This window comes from Henckelia pumila, chromosome 3 (assembly GCF_033568475.1).
Source record: "Henckelia pumila isolate YLH828 chromosome 3, ASM3356847v2, whole genome shotgun sequence".
NCBI classification, from domain to species: domain Eukaryota; kingdom Viridiplantae; phylum Streptophyta; class Magnoliopsida; order Lamiales; family Gesneriaceae; genus Henckelia; species Henckelia pumila.
In genome coordinates, this window is record NC_133122.1 from 73,057,959 (window position 1) to 73,075,011 (window position 17,053).

At 36.2% G+C, this 17,053-nt stretch overlaps 1 protein-coding gene across 1 annotated transcript; it reads right to left on the bottom strand.

Moving 5' to 3' along the window:
- Positions 1-9,488: 9,488 nt before the first annotated feature.
- Positions 9,489-16,850, bottom strand: LOC140889018 (uncharacterized). The gene is made up of 6 exons (XM_073296713.1): positions 16,753-16,850; positions 11,223-11,944; positions 10,295-11,104; positions 10,066-10,184; positions 9,775-9,961; positions 9,489-9,724 (listed from the first exon to the last, which is right to left on the bottom strand). Exons 1-6 carry the CDS (start codon positions 16,848-16,850, stop codon positions 9,489-9,491), a joined length of 2,172 nt encoding a protein of 723 aa, XP_073152814.1.
- Positions 16,851-17,053: the final 203 nt, after the last annotated feature.

Consider the following 17,053-nt stretch of genomic DNA (forward strand, 5'->3'; position numbering starts at 1 on the left):
TGCAACTGCTGTTTCAATTCCCTCATCTCTGATGGTGCCAGACGATAAGGTGCTTGGGATATAGGCGTAGTTCCTGGTACTAGATCAATACCAAATTCAACCTCTCGAACCGGAGGAAAACCAGGAATCTCATCAGGGAATACGTGAGGAAACTCGCTGACAATCGGTAGCTGATCAATACCCGGACTACTCGCAGACATATCAACCGCATAGATGAGGTAGCCCTCCCCACCTGACTCCAAGACATGACATGCCTTCAGAGCCGAAACAAGTGGCATCGGAGGTCGCGCACCCTCACCATAAAAGTACCAGCTATCACCCTCAACGGGATGAAACTGTACCAGACGCTGATAACAATCCACAGTAGCGTGATACAAAGTCAGCATATCTATTCCCAAAATACAATCAAAATCCGTCATCGCTAATATCATCAAATTAGCCGATAACACATTACCCTCAAATTCCAGAAGGCAACCCATCACTAGACGCTTAGTTACTACTTCCTGCTTTAACGGAGTAGATACAACTAAATCCATATCTAATGATACGTAAGGTAATCTATGTCTCTTAACGAAGCGACTAGAAATAAAGGAATGCGATGCTCCAGTATCAATTAATACAAGTGCAGGAATACCACATAACAAGAAGTTACCTGCCAACATGCGATCGCTTCCCTCAGTAGCCTGCTCCTGAGACAGAGCAAACACCTGCCCTTGAGTCTGGGGACGAAAACCAGAAGAACTCTGTGGTGCTGGCTGCTGACGTGGAAAAGTAGAAGCCTGAGATCCAACCTGGGATCCCGATCCACTAGCAGAACCCATGCGCTGAGGACAATCTCTCCGCAGATGTCCCTGCTGACCACAAATATAACAAGCCCCAGTAGCTCTCCGACTTGAAGCTGCAGGATGCTTCCCACCACAGTGGCTACAAAACTCCTCCTTCTTCTTCTTTTTCCCAAAGCGGAATGTACCTCGTGAACCACGAGAACCAGACGAAGTAGTAGGAGTAGAAGAAGACGTAGGTACAGATGGCACAACAGATTGAGCTCGAGGCTCAACAAATCCACTAGGCTGTGCTGGCATCATCAACTGTCTACGCCTGTTGCTGGTCTCCACAAGACGGCAACGGTTCACCAAAGTCTCATAAGACACCGGGTCATCATAGACGACAACCTGTGCGTAGATATCTTGGTTCAGGCCTTGCAGAAAGATATCATACTTCGACGCATCACTCGCATTGATATGAGGACTGAAAGGTAGCAGATCAAGAAATCGCTGCTGATACTGATCAATAGTCATTGATCCTTGCCTCAAAGTAAGCAACTCCATAGATCGTGCTTGGCGAACAGCCGGAGGAAAATATAATTTCTGAAACTCCCGACAAAAATCCCCCAAAGTCACCTGTCCTCTCTCAGTACGTGCCTGAGCAACCTTGGCATCCCACCAAAAACGTGCTCTATCCTCTAGAACGAATTCTAAAACTTTCAGTTTCTGCTCCTCAGTACACTCGAAAGCTCGGAACGTGCTCTCAAGTTTAGACATCCAGCTTCTAGCTTGTTCAGGATTCTCGCCTCCCACTAAGGGTTTCGGTCCTACCTGCATGAACTTATTAATAGTATAGCGACGTTGACCCTCATGAGGACGATGTTGATCATCCTGATGATGATGGCGACGATGATGATGACCACCTCCCTGGCCAACACTACCGTGACTCTCGTCAGCCATATCCTGAAAAGAATTGCACATTAAAATCCCAAATGCGCAAGAATTACTCAAGACTAAACTAAATCCCAAGTACTAATCCCAAAATCTAACCATGCTCTGATACCAAAAATGTAGTGACCCAGCATGGAATCACCTACTAACTGGCAACTAATAGCATGCATTAAACTTAATACAGCAAAATACTTAACAGAGTAAAAACGTGCGGAAACTTAACCATAATTTACATATCAGCTTAGTAATATAATTCAGGCTTAAATCTATAGAGATACAATCATATCGAAATTCTTAATAGTAAACATTATACAGCTAATAAATCATGCTGTATAAAAACTTTCAAAGCTCCTGCTCCCTAGTCCTGCCTTGAACTACCAGTTCCGTCCATCCTGCGACCTGCCCCATGGAATAGGGTGTCCAAGATAACAACTAGGATATGAGCGCTACGCCCAGTACATAGACATGAGTAAACATATGTATATAATGCATGCAACATGATGACTGGTACAGGGTCATCTGAAAAGTCATGCTCAGAACCGGCGCCATATGAGTGCTGCCACCGCACGGATCAACCTTTGGGTGCAACCACACTCGTCTAGTACACCAGAGTAGGCAGACATAAATGCCCCCGCCGTCGCGGTACTCTCAGTAATAGACTATCGAGTATAGAGTTGAGCGGCTCTATAATCAGGTATAACAAGGAATAGGCTCAACGTGTATATGCACATGACATATGAGTATAGAAAACGGTAAATCATACATCATGCCATATAATAATGCCAAATAAATGCAACATATAAACATGTGTACTCGCTGGCAATCTCAGTCAATGTGTACGTACCTCTTGGCTAGTTCAAGTAAAGTAGATCCTAGGTTCCAAGCCTATATTCAAAAGTTCACCGTATCACTACACAAGTTCTATAAGCCTTAACTAAGCTAATAAGTACTCCCAAAACTTAAATCGATTCCCGGACCATACCTTCGTCCGAAGTAAGCCCTTTGAAGTCGCTAGTCCCGGATGACTATAACCATACCTTGGTTATTTCAGAACCTCTATTATAACCGATAGGGCCCTCAAGTGTATATCTCATACTATATAACTGAAGAAGGAAACTCGGGAATTCGTAATTGAAAATGAACTCTGAACGGCCCTATTTATAGCCAAATTTCTCGGCCAGGATCGGAACTTCCGATTTCGGGATCGGAGCTTTCGATCCAGCTCATTGCGTGCATGTCTGCCACGCTAGGATCGGAACTTCCGATCTACGATCGGAGCTTCCGATCTGCTCTATGATCGATACTTGTCAAAACTCGCGACTGAGTCATCGATCATTTCTGGCAGCTGGGGATCGGAACTTCCGTTCCAGGATCGGAGCTTCCGTTCCGATCGGAGCTTACTATCCAGGATCGGAGCTTACTATCTGGGATCGGAGCTTACTATCCGGCCCAAAATTAAAAAGCCCAAATTTTACTTCTGAAGTCCAATAACACTCCGAAATTGGTTAAATACCAACCCTTAATCATGTTTAACATATTATTATCTTAAAATGGTTTCTGGGTTACTACATGGCCTCTATCTTGTTCATATTGAAGTTCATCACAAAACCGTCAAACGATGAAGGAAGTGATAGAAGCAACAAGTCCGCGCTAAGTTCATGCTCCAAAGTCAAGTCGAGTGTTACCAACTTTTCAATGAGCCCAATCATGTGTACCCCATGCTCACGGACCGAAGTCCCATCTCGCATGCGGCTCGTCATGAGCTCTCTGACGGTGGCATACCTCTCCGACCTTGACTGAGCTCCAAAGAGTTCCTTGAGGTTCTTGTGAATGTCAGCAGCATTCACGGCATCCTCGAATCTCCTTTGAAGCTCATCAGACATCGAAGCCTGCATGTAGCATTTGACCTTGATATCATGGTCCCACCATAAATCAAGTTTGGCCAACTTTTCCGGACTTGTATTAGCCGGGGCTTCCTTCGAAGGCGGCTTTTCTAACACGTAGAAAGCTTTTTCCGAAGTAAGAATAATTTTCAACTAACGGAACCATTCCGTATAGTTTGCTCCAGTCAATTTGTTTTGTTCGAGAATTGAAAACAGTGGATTGCGAGAAGTCATTGTAATAGTATACTGAAAAGAAAACAGACAATAATCAATGATTGTTTAATTAATTTACTAAGACATAAAATATGGCGAATTTTATTTTATGAATTACACTCCCACTATTTTAACGATTTCACTACCCTCTAGTGAAAACGGAAAACTATTTTCCTTAGTGAGAACATGGAGTCCAATTGACAAATCATGATCCCGAATAATATCAGCCAACCATAATTTTCAAAAGGTAGAGCCCAATTACTTCCAAAGTAACCCCCATGTTTTTACCTCATGTCCAATAAGGGCCCAATAATATGACGCCGTTTATTGTGACATGTCAAGATAACCCATCAATATTAAGTTGTGATGGACGGTCGCCATGTGGATCCCCCAATAATATGAGCCAATCCCATGGGAGTTTCACCCAACTTACAACAAGTGTCGATCCAATGTACAGCTTTTCGACGAACGGGCCCCCCCAATAATATGAGCTGGACCGTATCCGCGGGTAGCATCTCATACATTGATCGTTGATGGAAGGTAGGAATATTTAAACAATATTTAAATTCCCTTTTTATTAATCTTGATATCAATTTTAAATCATATTTAAAATGAGGGATTTTTAATTTTGAAAATTTGTCTCATCATGCAATTTATGTATGCTTGCGGGATTCATACAATTTTGTCTAAACATGCATACATCAATAATATCATATATTATTTAAGGATGGTCGATCCCATTAACTAATCGACCCGTGGTTTCCAATCACGAGTCTAAGTCCAATCCTAGGTGATATGTAAGTATGCAATGCAATCCTATTACATTGTGCTTCCAATTTACATTTCTTCGGTCTTCATTGTCTGCTGGGCCCACCATTTCTTCAAATCTTTGTCTCCCACTAAGTCTAATAAATTTACAATAAATTTCGATGAAAAATATGAGATACATTTTAGGGGTGGGAACGGGTCATAAACCAGGCCCACTTTTATTACATATGACAATCATATTGGGCTATAAACCAAGCCCATTAATAAACACCAACAATAATAAGACAAATGTAAATCACCTAACATACACCTAAAAATTGGTCATGGCAATCGATCATCCTTTATCCATTAATTAATTCAATAATTAAATAATTGGATAAACATGCAAAGGCATCATAATTTAAAAGATAAAATCATATTTTATCTTATCCATAAGATCATATCTTATCATCAATTGTACCAAAATAATTAATTTTATAAAATTTAATTTAACGGATAAAATTTATAAATTTTCCAAAAATTCAAATTTATCCAAAAATCAATTTTAAAATTTTCGGACTCGAAAAATTCGATCCGATGCCTCGTGAACCAATCAAAAACAATTTTCGATCGGATCAAAAACTAGAATTTCAAAAAATTAAAATTTTAATTAAAAATTAAAAAATAATTTTTCCGGGCTGCCCGGGATTGTGCCCCAAAAAGGGCCCGGGCTGGGTAGCCCGTCGCTGCCCCTTGGGCAGCGCCCAGCGCTGCCCTGGGCAGTGATCCACTCGCTGCCCTGGGCAGTGATGTGCGCTGCCCGATTTGCCTATTAAAATTTAATTTTAAATTTTCGTTTTGTTTCAAAAACCGAAGCTTAAAAATTTTGTACAATCGATTAATTTAATCGTTTGATCTGAGCAACCTGGCTCTGATACCACTGTTGGAAAACTGTGTTCAGATCAATTAGAATTGATACCCGGTGCAGCGAAAGTTTAAAAATTTATTTTATTAATATGGAACGATTCCATATCTGGGAATCAAAACTTTTACGATTAAATTTTGTAAGTAAAACAAATAATCACTATTAAATATTTTACCTTAAAATCTCGAAGCGAGATTATGGACACCAACAGAATTTAATCTGCTCTTGTTGTATATCCCCGGAACTGATGAACGAACGTTTCTTCAATCAGGTCCACGAATAGAAAACAAAACCCTCTGATTGACTGCACTAGAAATCAATCAGAAGTTTGCGTAGAGAATAAACAGATATGATCTGTTAATTCAGATTGTAATTTTTCACAAAAACAAAACCCGAATTTTCTCCAAAAGGGACAGAGGATTTCGAAAATCCCCTTGAATAATATAGGCTGAAATTTCGAAAATTTCTAGACTGAAAAGCTTGTAATTTTCGAACACTGCAGTCTTATTTATAGATAATTTCTAGACTAGATTAAGTTATAATTGCATTATGACTCTAACTCCTTAAAGCCCACAATCCATAACTTAAGCCCAACAAGCCAAGCCCGTTGTTCTAGAAATTAATATAAAATTTATCGTGACTCTGATTGATAAACTAATTTTACCAATGTGCACAGAAACCATTTCTGCATCTTTTAAAGTCAAGATAATTTTTCTGAATCCGAATTCAGTGATTTCCAAAAATGCCCATCCCTATATCATTTTAGGAAATCCCACTTCCTTTTAATTAAGAAGTCCAATTTCTCTTTCATTAAATGTAACTCTTTAAATTTAACTATCTCTACGGGGTTTTAGTAATCCATTACTTGTGTAACCCTCAATGGTTCAGGAATACAGCTAGCCGTGGGCTCACAACCCCTTGTGACTCGGAACAACAATTTTCGACTTACCCATCGAATCATGGTAAGAGCGCCTAGCAACATCGCCCCATGATTCCCTAGGTATTATTGATAGTGCCTGCAAGAACCAGTAGATTTTGGTTAGCGTATAGTACGGTCCCTTCAACCAAATATCCCGATCGAATCAACAACCATTGGTGCATCGAGAGTCGTTCGAGATTCGATAACTATGCATAACATCTTGGAGATCTATTAGTGACATCGCATGTGTTACTAGGAACACCAAGTAACCTAAAACACATCATGTACTCTTGCCAGAGATTCGTCACACTAATATCTCCTCAGATCGCATAGGATATCCACACTCGCAAGTATGTGGTGAATCCTTGACAACAAAGCATCGACTCCTATATGTGTCATAACTGTACCCAATCCTGACACCTGATGACCCCAATAGATTCGATAAACGAGTCAAAGTACAGTACTAGCATATAGAGTCTCAATGATGTTTCAAGTAATAAGGACTAATGGTGTACAACCAAAACCGCGGACTTTATCCACTCGATAAGTGATAACCACTTGGAAAGTCCGAATAGGGTAGTTCGATCATTCATCATATGAATATCCATTTGCATGCTTTGAACATCTCTATGTTTCATACCAATGAAACGTGGTACTCGACATCGCAAATGCTAGTCTCAATCTCGAGCGATCCTTATCCTTATTTGCGGACGACTCAATTGACTAGGAACAGTTTAGAATATACAGTGACTATAAGATGTGTTTCATGATAGCCATCCCCATGTGCTACCACATCTTACATACACTATAGTATATTCAAGGTCTTTATCAAAACAACAATAGTATATCATAATATAACAATATGAAGAAAGATAAAGTCAATGCCATTATAAAAGTGTAAATTATATTAAACAAAAGATTGTTTTACATAGAGTCATAAAAGCCCTTAGCCACAAGTTGGCTAACCGGGCACCCACTCTTTCAAGAAAGAGTACATCAGGATATGTTTTTCTCTTTGGTTCAGGAGCTGTATCATGGTCTTCTAAGAAACAGCCTATTGTGAGTCTGTCAACCACTGAAGCCGAGTTTATTGCTGCTGCTGCTTGTGCTTGTCAAGCAATTTGGTTAAAAAGGTTGCTCAAAACGTTGGATCAGACTCAGCAAGAGAAAAACACTATCTATTGTGATAGTAGTTCAGGAATCAAGCTTTCAAGAAACCCAGTAATGCATGGTCGGAGCAAGCATATAGATATTCGTTTTCATTTCCTTCGGCAACTTGTACAGAAAGGAATGATAGAGCTAGTTCATTGCAATACTTTGGAACAAATAGCGATGACAAAGCCTCTCAAGTTGGATGATTTTGTAAAGCTGCATGCTATGCTTGGAGTCTGTGCAGAGAACAACATAAACTAAATGCCTACGTTAGGACTTGGTCAAATTAGCTTTATCTTGTTTAATAGTTTGTTAGCAGTGGGCTCCTTGTTTTTTGTATTTTTCTGTTTGCTCTGTATGGCTATTTATAGCTTAATTATTTCTCATTCAATAATACACAGAGTACCTTCCATAATTTATTGTTCTCTGAATTCTTCTACTGTTAATTTATCTTTATCAATACAAGCTGAAATCCCAGAGTTTCAATTTATATGCATGATTGTTTTCCCTAAATAAATGACTTGTTTATTTACCTATTTTCATGCAGCATAATAATTTTAAAACAAGAAGCTCGTTATATTTATTGAGAGCTAACCTGCCATCATCGTTACAAGTTGTGGTAAATCTATTCTTTTGATCTTAATTTATTGTTTAGCTAATTGAAACCATTGTGCCTAAATACATAATTTGTTCATATCTTCTTTTTCAAGACGCAGAATTTGGAAACAAGAGAACTATTCTCGTCGGATTCATCGGTATGCATGATTTCTTGGTTATCCTCTGTTCATACATGATTATAGCTAAGGAAAAACTAACACTTACTGTACATAATTCATTTATCTGGTTTAGTACATAAATCGATTTTAGCAAACATAAAGAAATTGTTATGTTAGTATCAAACCAGTAAGTTAATGATAATTTTAATTATTATTTGTTAGTATCATTTTTATGGTTTATATAATGAACCTTTCTATGATAGCTAGGTTGTTTGAAGCACGATTTAAACATTTGCATTAAAAAATATCGATTATAAATTTCGGTTCAGATTTCCGTTTTTTTTTTTTTTAGTTTAAACAAAATTATGAACACTCCTAAATCTCAAATCATCTCATGATAGTTAAACTCGAATTTTGCTGAAAAGCCCAAAGTGTAAATGTGCTCCTTAAATCAACTACGAGAACCTAATCTATGGACTGTGGTGCAAGTAAATTTTCATTGTATTTAGATTTATTAAAATAAAATTATCTTACTATATAGTTAAAGCAGTGTCTCTGTACTAATTAACTAACTTTAATGATGAATATTTATTTAAAATTATAATTGTATCTTTAGGTTGTGTTTACCTGGGAGTTGGGGTGATTAACATAAGATAAAACTATTAATCCCAATCAATCCACCAATCCAGCTTTTGCAAAAATAATTTTTTTTTCTTAAAACTCAAAAACCCCTTTCATAATTATTGGATTTGAACATGATTTTTAGTCCTTAATTTCAGTAAGAATAAATAATCTGTTGTTAGTATATATATATGGAAAGAAAATTAAAAAAAAAAACTCATAATACATCATTCATTTGCTTCCTTTTATCATATTAAAGGGAAAAATTGTGATTTTTTTGTTTAATTACAATACGGGTCACAATTTTAATCAATTAAACTAAAACATATTTTTTAAATCCATAATCACTCTATATCCTATCCAATTATTTTAATAATTACCTTTTAAAGTATCTCTACACAATCCTATATATCCCAGGCGCATAGTTGTCAAAAGCGTGAGGCGCAAAAAAGCGATCACGTGCCTTGGGGCTTAAAGCGCAAATTGCAAAGCGAGGCGCACGCTTTGCGAAAAAAAAAGTGCAATAAACAAAATATTATCAAAATAATAAAAATAAAGTCAAGAATCTTTGCAAATGTAATAGATAATCATAAAACATCAAATATCATAATAGTCATCTTCATTCTCCAAATCTACATCATCAGCCCCATCGCTTGATTTGTATCCATCGGTATCTTCTTCTTCTTCTTCTGTTTCATAATCAATGTTCAGCTCCTCTTCTTCATCAACAAGTCTAGTTCGTGCTAAAGATTGCTTTCTCTTTGCTGAAATTGATGATGATGCTCCTTTTGAACTCGATGCATTTCTAGTTCGTGCATCGAGTTCAAAAGGAGCTGAACAACCCCAGCCGCTTGTGCTACATCACTCCAATGCAAATCAGCACCTTCAAAGACAAAATCATTATCCTCATTGTCTTTATCACTATCATCCAACTTTTCCAACAACCATTCATTACAATCATCTATTTCTGACAAAGAAATAGGATCGATCTTATCTCGCAAGGCATATCTCCGCCTCAATGCTCTGTTGTATTTGATGTATACCAAATCATTCAATCTTTGTGAGACAACCTATTTCTTTTTTTAGAATGTATCTGCCAAAAAATTAGAACTAAGTGAAATTTCATATTCTAAAATCTGAAATTTTAGAAGTATTAAAAACACTTCAAACTTACATGTTCAAATACACTCAAATAATGTTCGCAGCCTGAAGAAGAGCATGTGAGATACAAAATCTTCATTGCAAATGATTTCAACTTAGGTGTTGATGCACCATAAGAGGACCACCAATCAGCTTGAAAGTTGAAACACAAAAACATATAAGTTTAAATTTCTTACGATCCAAAGTTTGTAATGACTAATGCTAGAGAAACAAACATGGATATTGCACTTAATATTATTTACCTGGTGATTTTGAAGCTCTTTGTCTGATAGCCATAGGTAAACCAAAAAGTCCTTCTGCATTTTTGTATTTCTCCAATTGATTTGTGATTTTATCTCGCAAATCTTCACCTCCCACCAATCTAGCTATGCATTTGTACAAACCCTCCAACACTTCATCATCATTTTCTATGTCAGGATTGGAGTAAAAAAACTCGGGATTCATGAAATATCCCGCCGCATGCAAAGGATGATGTAGTTGAATATTCCATCTTTTGTCAATTATTTCAAAAATACCATAATATTTCTCTTCATTTTTATTAATCGATGCGGCGATAGCTTCTTTGGCTCTATCCATGGCGTCATAGATGTAACCCATAGGGGATCTTTTTTCACCATCTACTAGCCTTAATACTTTCACCAATGGGCCGCCAACTTTCAAAGAAAAAACTGCAGATTTCCAAAAAGAAGGCATCATTATCACTTCTGCAACACGTTTCCCAGCCGCCTCTTTAGAATAGAGACTTGTTGACCATTTTTCAAATGTAAACATCTTTCTCAAATTTGCTTGATGCACTTGAAACCGCTTTAAAGTCAAAAAAACAATTGCAAAACGAGTCTTTGCGGTTCTTATCATGTCTCTTTGCCTGATAAACTCCCTCATCATGCTCAATAACTGTGGTCTATTGTAAATATAATCATTCACCATCAATGCCCTTTCATGCAACTGTTTGAGATGAGGAATTTTGAATATTTCCTCAAGCATCAAATCTAAGCAATGTGCTGCACATGGAGTCCAATACAAGTGTGGAAAATTGTTCTCCAAAAGACGACCTGATAAAATTGAAAAAATCAGAATTAAAACATGATTTCAATCTAGAAAGTAACTCATACAGGATTTAAAATTTAAAAAATCAGAATTAAAATATGATTTAAAAATTTATAAAATTACCTGCTTTGACATTGCAACTTGCATTATCTGTTACAACTTGAACCACATTTTTTTCTCCAATTCGATTCACAAATCTAGAAAGTAACTTGTACATCTTGTCAGCAGTTTGAGAATAACTTGAAGCATCAACCGATTCTATAAATACGGTTCCCTTAGGCCTATTTACCAAGAAATTTATCAGACTTCTACTTTTTTTATCCGTCCACCCATCTGACATGATCGTGCACCCATACTTAGCATGATCTTCTTCGTGGGATTTGAGAAACAGGTTTGTATTTGTCAACTCACTCTTCAAATACTTAACCCTTACTTCATGATACGATGGAGGTTTCATTCCAACTCCAAAAGTCCCAATATCATCAATACAAGGCTGCAAAGAATCATATTTAACAGCATTGAAAGGAATTCCAGCATCATACATCCACGTAGCAAATTTTTGGACCGCATCTTCTCTTAATTTTTTCTTATTCTCATCATATTGACCTTTATTTTTTCCACGCCTTTGTCTAAAAATTTCTTCTACATCTTTTGCAAAATAAAGGTCAATAGGCCCTGTTTGTTTACTCTTTTTCCCTTGTGCCGTAGGCCCAAGACCACTTGAACCGGATATTGGTCGCTTCCCTTTCCTTTTAGTTTGAAGATCATCTTCGTCTTCATCTTCATCATCCTCCAAATCAACAATATCATCCAAATGAGGAATATCATCAATTTGATTCTTCAAACTGCTTTTTTTTAAATAAATTATTTGTTATTTTCCTTAACATGCTCCGGCACTTTTGGACACTCTTTCACATTTCTATTGCCCCCAACTAAATGTAATTTGTGCCGATAAATTTCACCATTCGTTACTTTACCACAAAAAGAGCAACACACATTATTTGGATTATTAGGATCCGAAAGAGTTGCATAATTCCAAGCAATATCTTTTCGACCCAACGGAATTGTTGTGTTTGATTGTGACATAGTTATAACAATTGAAAAATAAATAAACATAACAAATTTTTAATTAAAAAAAAACAAATCACAGTAACAAAATCTGTAAAAATTCACAAGATTAGGGTTTACCTATTTGGACAGGAAAGAGAAAGGCAGTAAGAACGGCGAGGCGGCGCTGGGGCGGCGACGGCAGAGGCGAGGCGGCAGCAGGGGAAGAGGCGCAGAGTTGAAGGGTGAGGCAGTGTGTCGTGATTTTCTGAGAGGGATTATTGGGTATTTTGGGGGATTTTTATTTTTAAAAAGTTTGGGCTTTATAAATGAAAGGCCCGTCAGACTTAAAATTGCACTTTGAAGGTGCAATTTTAAGTCTGAAAAAGAAAAAAAAAATTAAAAGCTGTTTGGGCTTCTATGAAGCGCAGAAGCGAGCGCCTCTCGCCTTGAAGCGAGGTGCACTAAGGCGCTCGCTTCTGCTACCTGCTGCGCTTCGGAGTTCTCCAAAGCGCAGCTAGTGCGCCTCACGTCGCTTTGCGCTTAAGCGACCGAGGCACACGCTTTTGACAAGTATGCCCAGGCGTAAATGCATCCTTAATGTATACATAAAACTTATTTGGTGAAAGTTTTTATTATAATTATTATTTTCCTGAAATGACCTTTCTCTTTTTGAAATTTTCAATATATATTTTAAAATTTTTGGATGATTATACCACTCATATTAAAAAGATTTGAAAAATTATTAATTTGAAACTAAAATAAATATGTTTAAATAATTATTCCAACCGTATAAACATGCCACGCGTACAAGTGATCATTAATAGTGATTGAAAAATTAGTAATCTAAATAATAGACATATTTGTTTCTGGGATGCATGTGTCTTCATTTGACATGCATATTACATTTAAAGCAAGACCATCGGCAAATTTGTGTATTTGTACCAACGTGTGTGTATTTATCAGATTATTAATTGGAGATGGTCAGATATATAATCTTGAATACTGAGTACTTCGGACACGAGTGTGGTCTAATTTTCCGAATTCAAATTTGATCGCGAGTCGCGACTAATGAGTTTGTGTACTGTCGAACTTTGGATTGCCGCCATGAGTTTGTTTTCTTTTGTTTGACCATTGCCTTCGCATAGTTGCGTGAGTTTCTCCCATATCTCATTGACAGTAGTGCATGTTTTGATCCTGCTAAGCATATTCTTGTCTAAAGTTTTGTATAGTATGTCTCTTGCCACATTGTCCAAATTTTCCTTCTTTTTTTTCCTCGGTTATCCACTCTGATCTATTTTTTCAATCATCTGAGGTGCACCGTCGGTGACAGCAACTGCAGTAGTGGCTTTCATGATATTCATTGGTTCATCCATGATGATGTACCACGTATCATCATCTTGAGCTGATAGATGTGCCTGCATACGAATTTTTCAGTCATCATAATCTTCCTTAGAAAACATAGGAATCTTGTTAAATGATGCTAGGGGTGATCACAGTGCGATTTTATGGTTTTTTTTTTTAAATTCAAACTGAATTGCCCTTTTAGGTTCGGTTATACTTTTTTTAATTGCGGTGTTACATATAAAATTGGTTTTGCCGTTTTAAGCGGTTGCAGTCGGTTTGCGGTTTTTTTTTTTGAATGATTAAGTAAAATGATTTTTTTTTTCAAATTATTTAAAATAATAATAGAAAAAAATAATAAATAGCATATTTAAAGATAATTATATAACCACAAATAGTACAAATATAATTAGATAAAATAGATAACATAAAAAATAAAACATCAAAATAAAATTGAAAAATTGATCAGCACTAAATGATGCCATAGCTTATCAATAAGGGTGATTTTTCGGTATACCATATAAAAAAAATTCATACTGTTACTGATTTCAAAATTTTTTAAATAGTAAAAATATAATTAGATAAAATATATAACATAAAAAATAATACATCAAAATAAAATTGAAAAATTGATCAGCCCTAAATGATGCCATAGCTTATCAATAGGGGTGGGTTTTCGGCATACCGTATAAAAAATATTGGTATAAAAAAATTCATACCGTTACCGATTTCGAAATTTCAAAATTTTGATATGAAAAAATCCATACTGATACCGAAAAAAAATTCGATATACCAAAACAATATCTATATATATATCGAAAAAATTTCGATAAGGTATCCCGAAAAGTCGTTATTTTGGTTCGGTATCCCAGCCCTACTTATCAAGAGCAGTTCAAATTTAAGCAAATAAAAACCGCTCTGATAACACTTGATAGGATCGTGAGCGTGTGTAGAGGGAGAGGGAGGGGGATATAGATGGGGATGGGGAGGGAGAGGGGGAGAGAATATACACTTAAAATAATTTCGGAAACTCAAGCTGATTTATAAACTTGAATTAAAATTATTTTTGCTTAAACTAATTTTGCTCGAAAGAACTGATCTGGTCAGACGAAATATTTCTTCCTTTTAAAATTAAACTGGATTGCTAGGGAAGATCAAATAAGTAAATGTAGTAAGTAAAAGCAATGAACAAGATATTTTTTATGGAAGTTCGAAGCTAAAACTTCTACGCATCCCCTTCTTCTGTTTCCAGAAGGATTTCACTATAAAAATTTGATTTACACAACAATTTGTACAAATCCGATCCGATCAACCCTTGAAAGGACCTCCTAGAACAACTTCTCAAATCAGATCATTATCTGATTAAGTTACAACTTGAATTCAATATGAGATATGCTTCAACAAATTGATCTAAATATCACAGAATGATCCCAATCAATCGATCTGATCAAGCAATAAACTTGAATTCTGAGTTTTGATCTTTGATCTGTCTGTGTGATCTTGAAAGTTGGTTTTGAAGGCTTGATGATCTTCTGAATTACGAAAGTAAAAGGTAGTGAATCTTTGAATTTGATCAAGTATTTATAGGTAGGGGTGAGTTTTTGGTATACCGTATAAAAAATATTGGTATGAAAAAAATTCATACCGGTACCGATATCGAAATTTTGAAATTTTGGTATGGAAAAAATTCATACTAATACCATAGAGATAACAAAAAAAAATTAATATATATCAAAAAAAATTTCTATATATCAAAAAACTTTCGGTACGGTATCCCAAAAAGTTGGTATTTTGGTTCGGTATCACAACCCTATTTATAGGTGATCTTCTTCAATGTTCAAAAAGTAGCCGATAGAATCTTTGTTTTTGGTATGTCCGACATTCAACCACAAGATGCCATGTGTCCTGGTACTCTTTCCAAATATAGTGGAGCATTTTGAATCATTGTCGAGTACGGAAGATAACGTCTATATCAACAATAATTTCTCTTGTCTTTTAGTCTAAAAACTTGAATTGAGATTAAGCTGCGTAGATTGATCTTTCTTAATTTGATCTGATCTCATCTTATGTTGTCTGGTTTACAAGTTTTTCTGAAGAAATATATTTAAATGTTTTCAAACATCCAGATCAATATATCAGACCGACTTGAGCTTATGTATACTGTTCTTGATTTTGTTTGATCTTTATCCAATTGATCTGCTTATCATCATAAAAATAGGAAGTATTCTTAATCAGAGTTTTTTTTGTTATCATAAACTATAAAATATAATGTAGCGATCCGACCCGGATCCACTACCTAATCAGAGTTAAAAGCATAATTAAGCATGCATTAAATATAATCGCTGCGGAAGACTTAAATACAAGCAGACCGGCAGAATACAACCGGCAGAATACAACCGGCTAACAAACTCGATTTATACAACCCAATCGAATTACTTAGATAAAAACCTACAGCTAAATACTGTTGTCTTCAAGGTCGCTGGCTCCTCCAGGCTCCTGGTGCTCAATCCTGCACCTACACCTGCCCGTCGAATAGGGTATCCAGATACACAGAAAATACTAGACGTGAACTCTAAGCTCAATACGAAAGCACGGATAAACATACAAATATGATGCATGCAAATGACAGGGTATCCATATCTGGGATAACTGTATACGAATTGCTCAGACTGGCGCATGGAATATAAGCTCGTCACATCGGGGTAGCTGATGCGATCATGGATAGTTCGCATGTTGATCAAGTTGTAACACCCAATATTTTTAGTACGTAAATTCGCATGCATAATTAGGGATTTTATTTATTTAGAATTTTAGATTATGAGTTAAATAATTATGTGAAATTATTTGTGCATGTTTTAAGTTATTTTTAAGCATTTAACCCATAATTATTGATTTTTCATGATTTATGGAAATTTAATTATTTTATCGCGTAGACGGGACCGTGGACGGACGAGATGACAACTTTCCACCCAAATTATTTTAGGAGTCTTTTAGGAGCCCAAAAATATTATTTTGAGTTTTACTTCCTCAAAATTATCAGTACTTAATTTTATATAATTTTAGGAGTCCATTTTTATCCAAATTTAGCCAAAATATTGACTTTTAATTACCTTTAAAATTCTCTAAAATAATTATTTCGGGATTTTAATTTTAGTATCAGATTTTACTTGTTATTTAGAGTTTTTAAGTTATATATATATTGTATATTTAAAACTCTTATTAATATCTTAATTACCCTATATTCTAATTATTCAAAAATCACCCAAAAATAAACCCCAACCCTACGTTCAAGCTTCTAGCCGCCTCCATCATCTTTCTCACCCCCATTCCATCGTTCCAACAGCAGCAAGCCATCTCCATAGACGTGCATCAGTTTTCCTTGAGTTTTTTTGATCGTTCGTCGTCCCGGAAACGTTCTACGCACTTTGCCATATTAATTCTACGGTGCAAGGCATGTTTAATTCTTTCTCAACACCATATAAGCTATTTAATGCACTGATTTCAGATTTTGTTTGAGGCAATTCACGTTTTATGTTATGTTCTTGGCTAGAACATGGTAAACT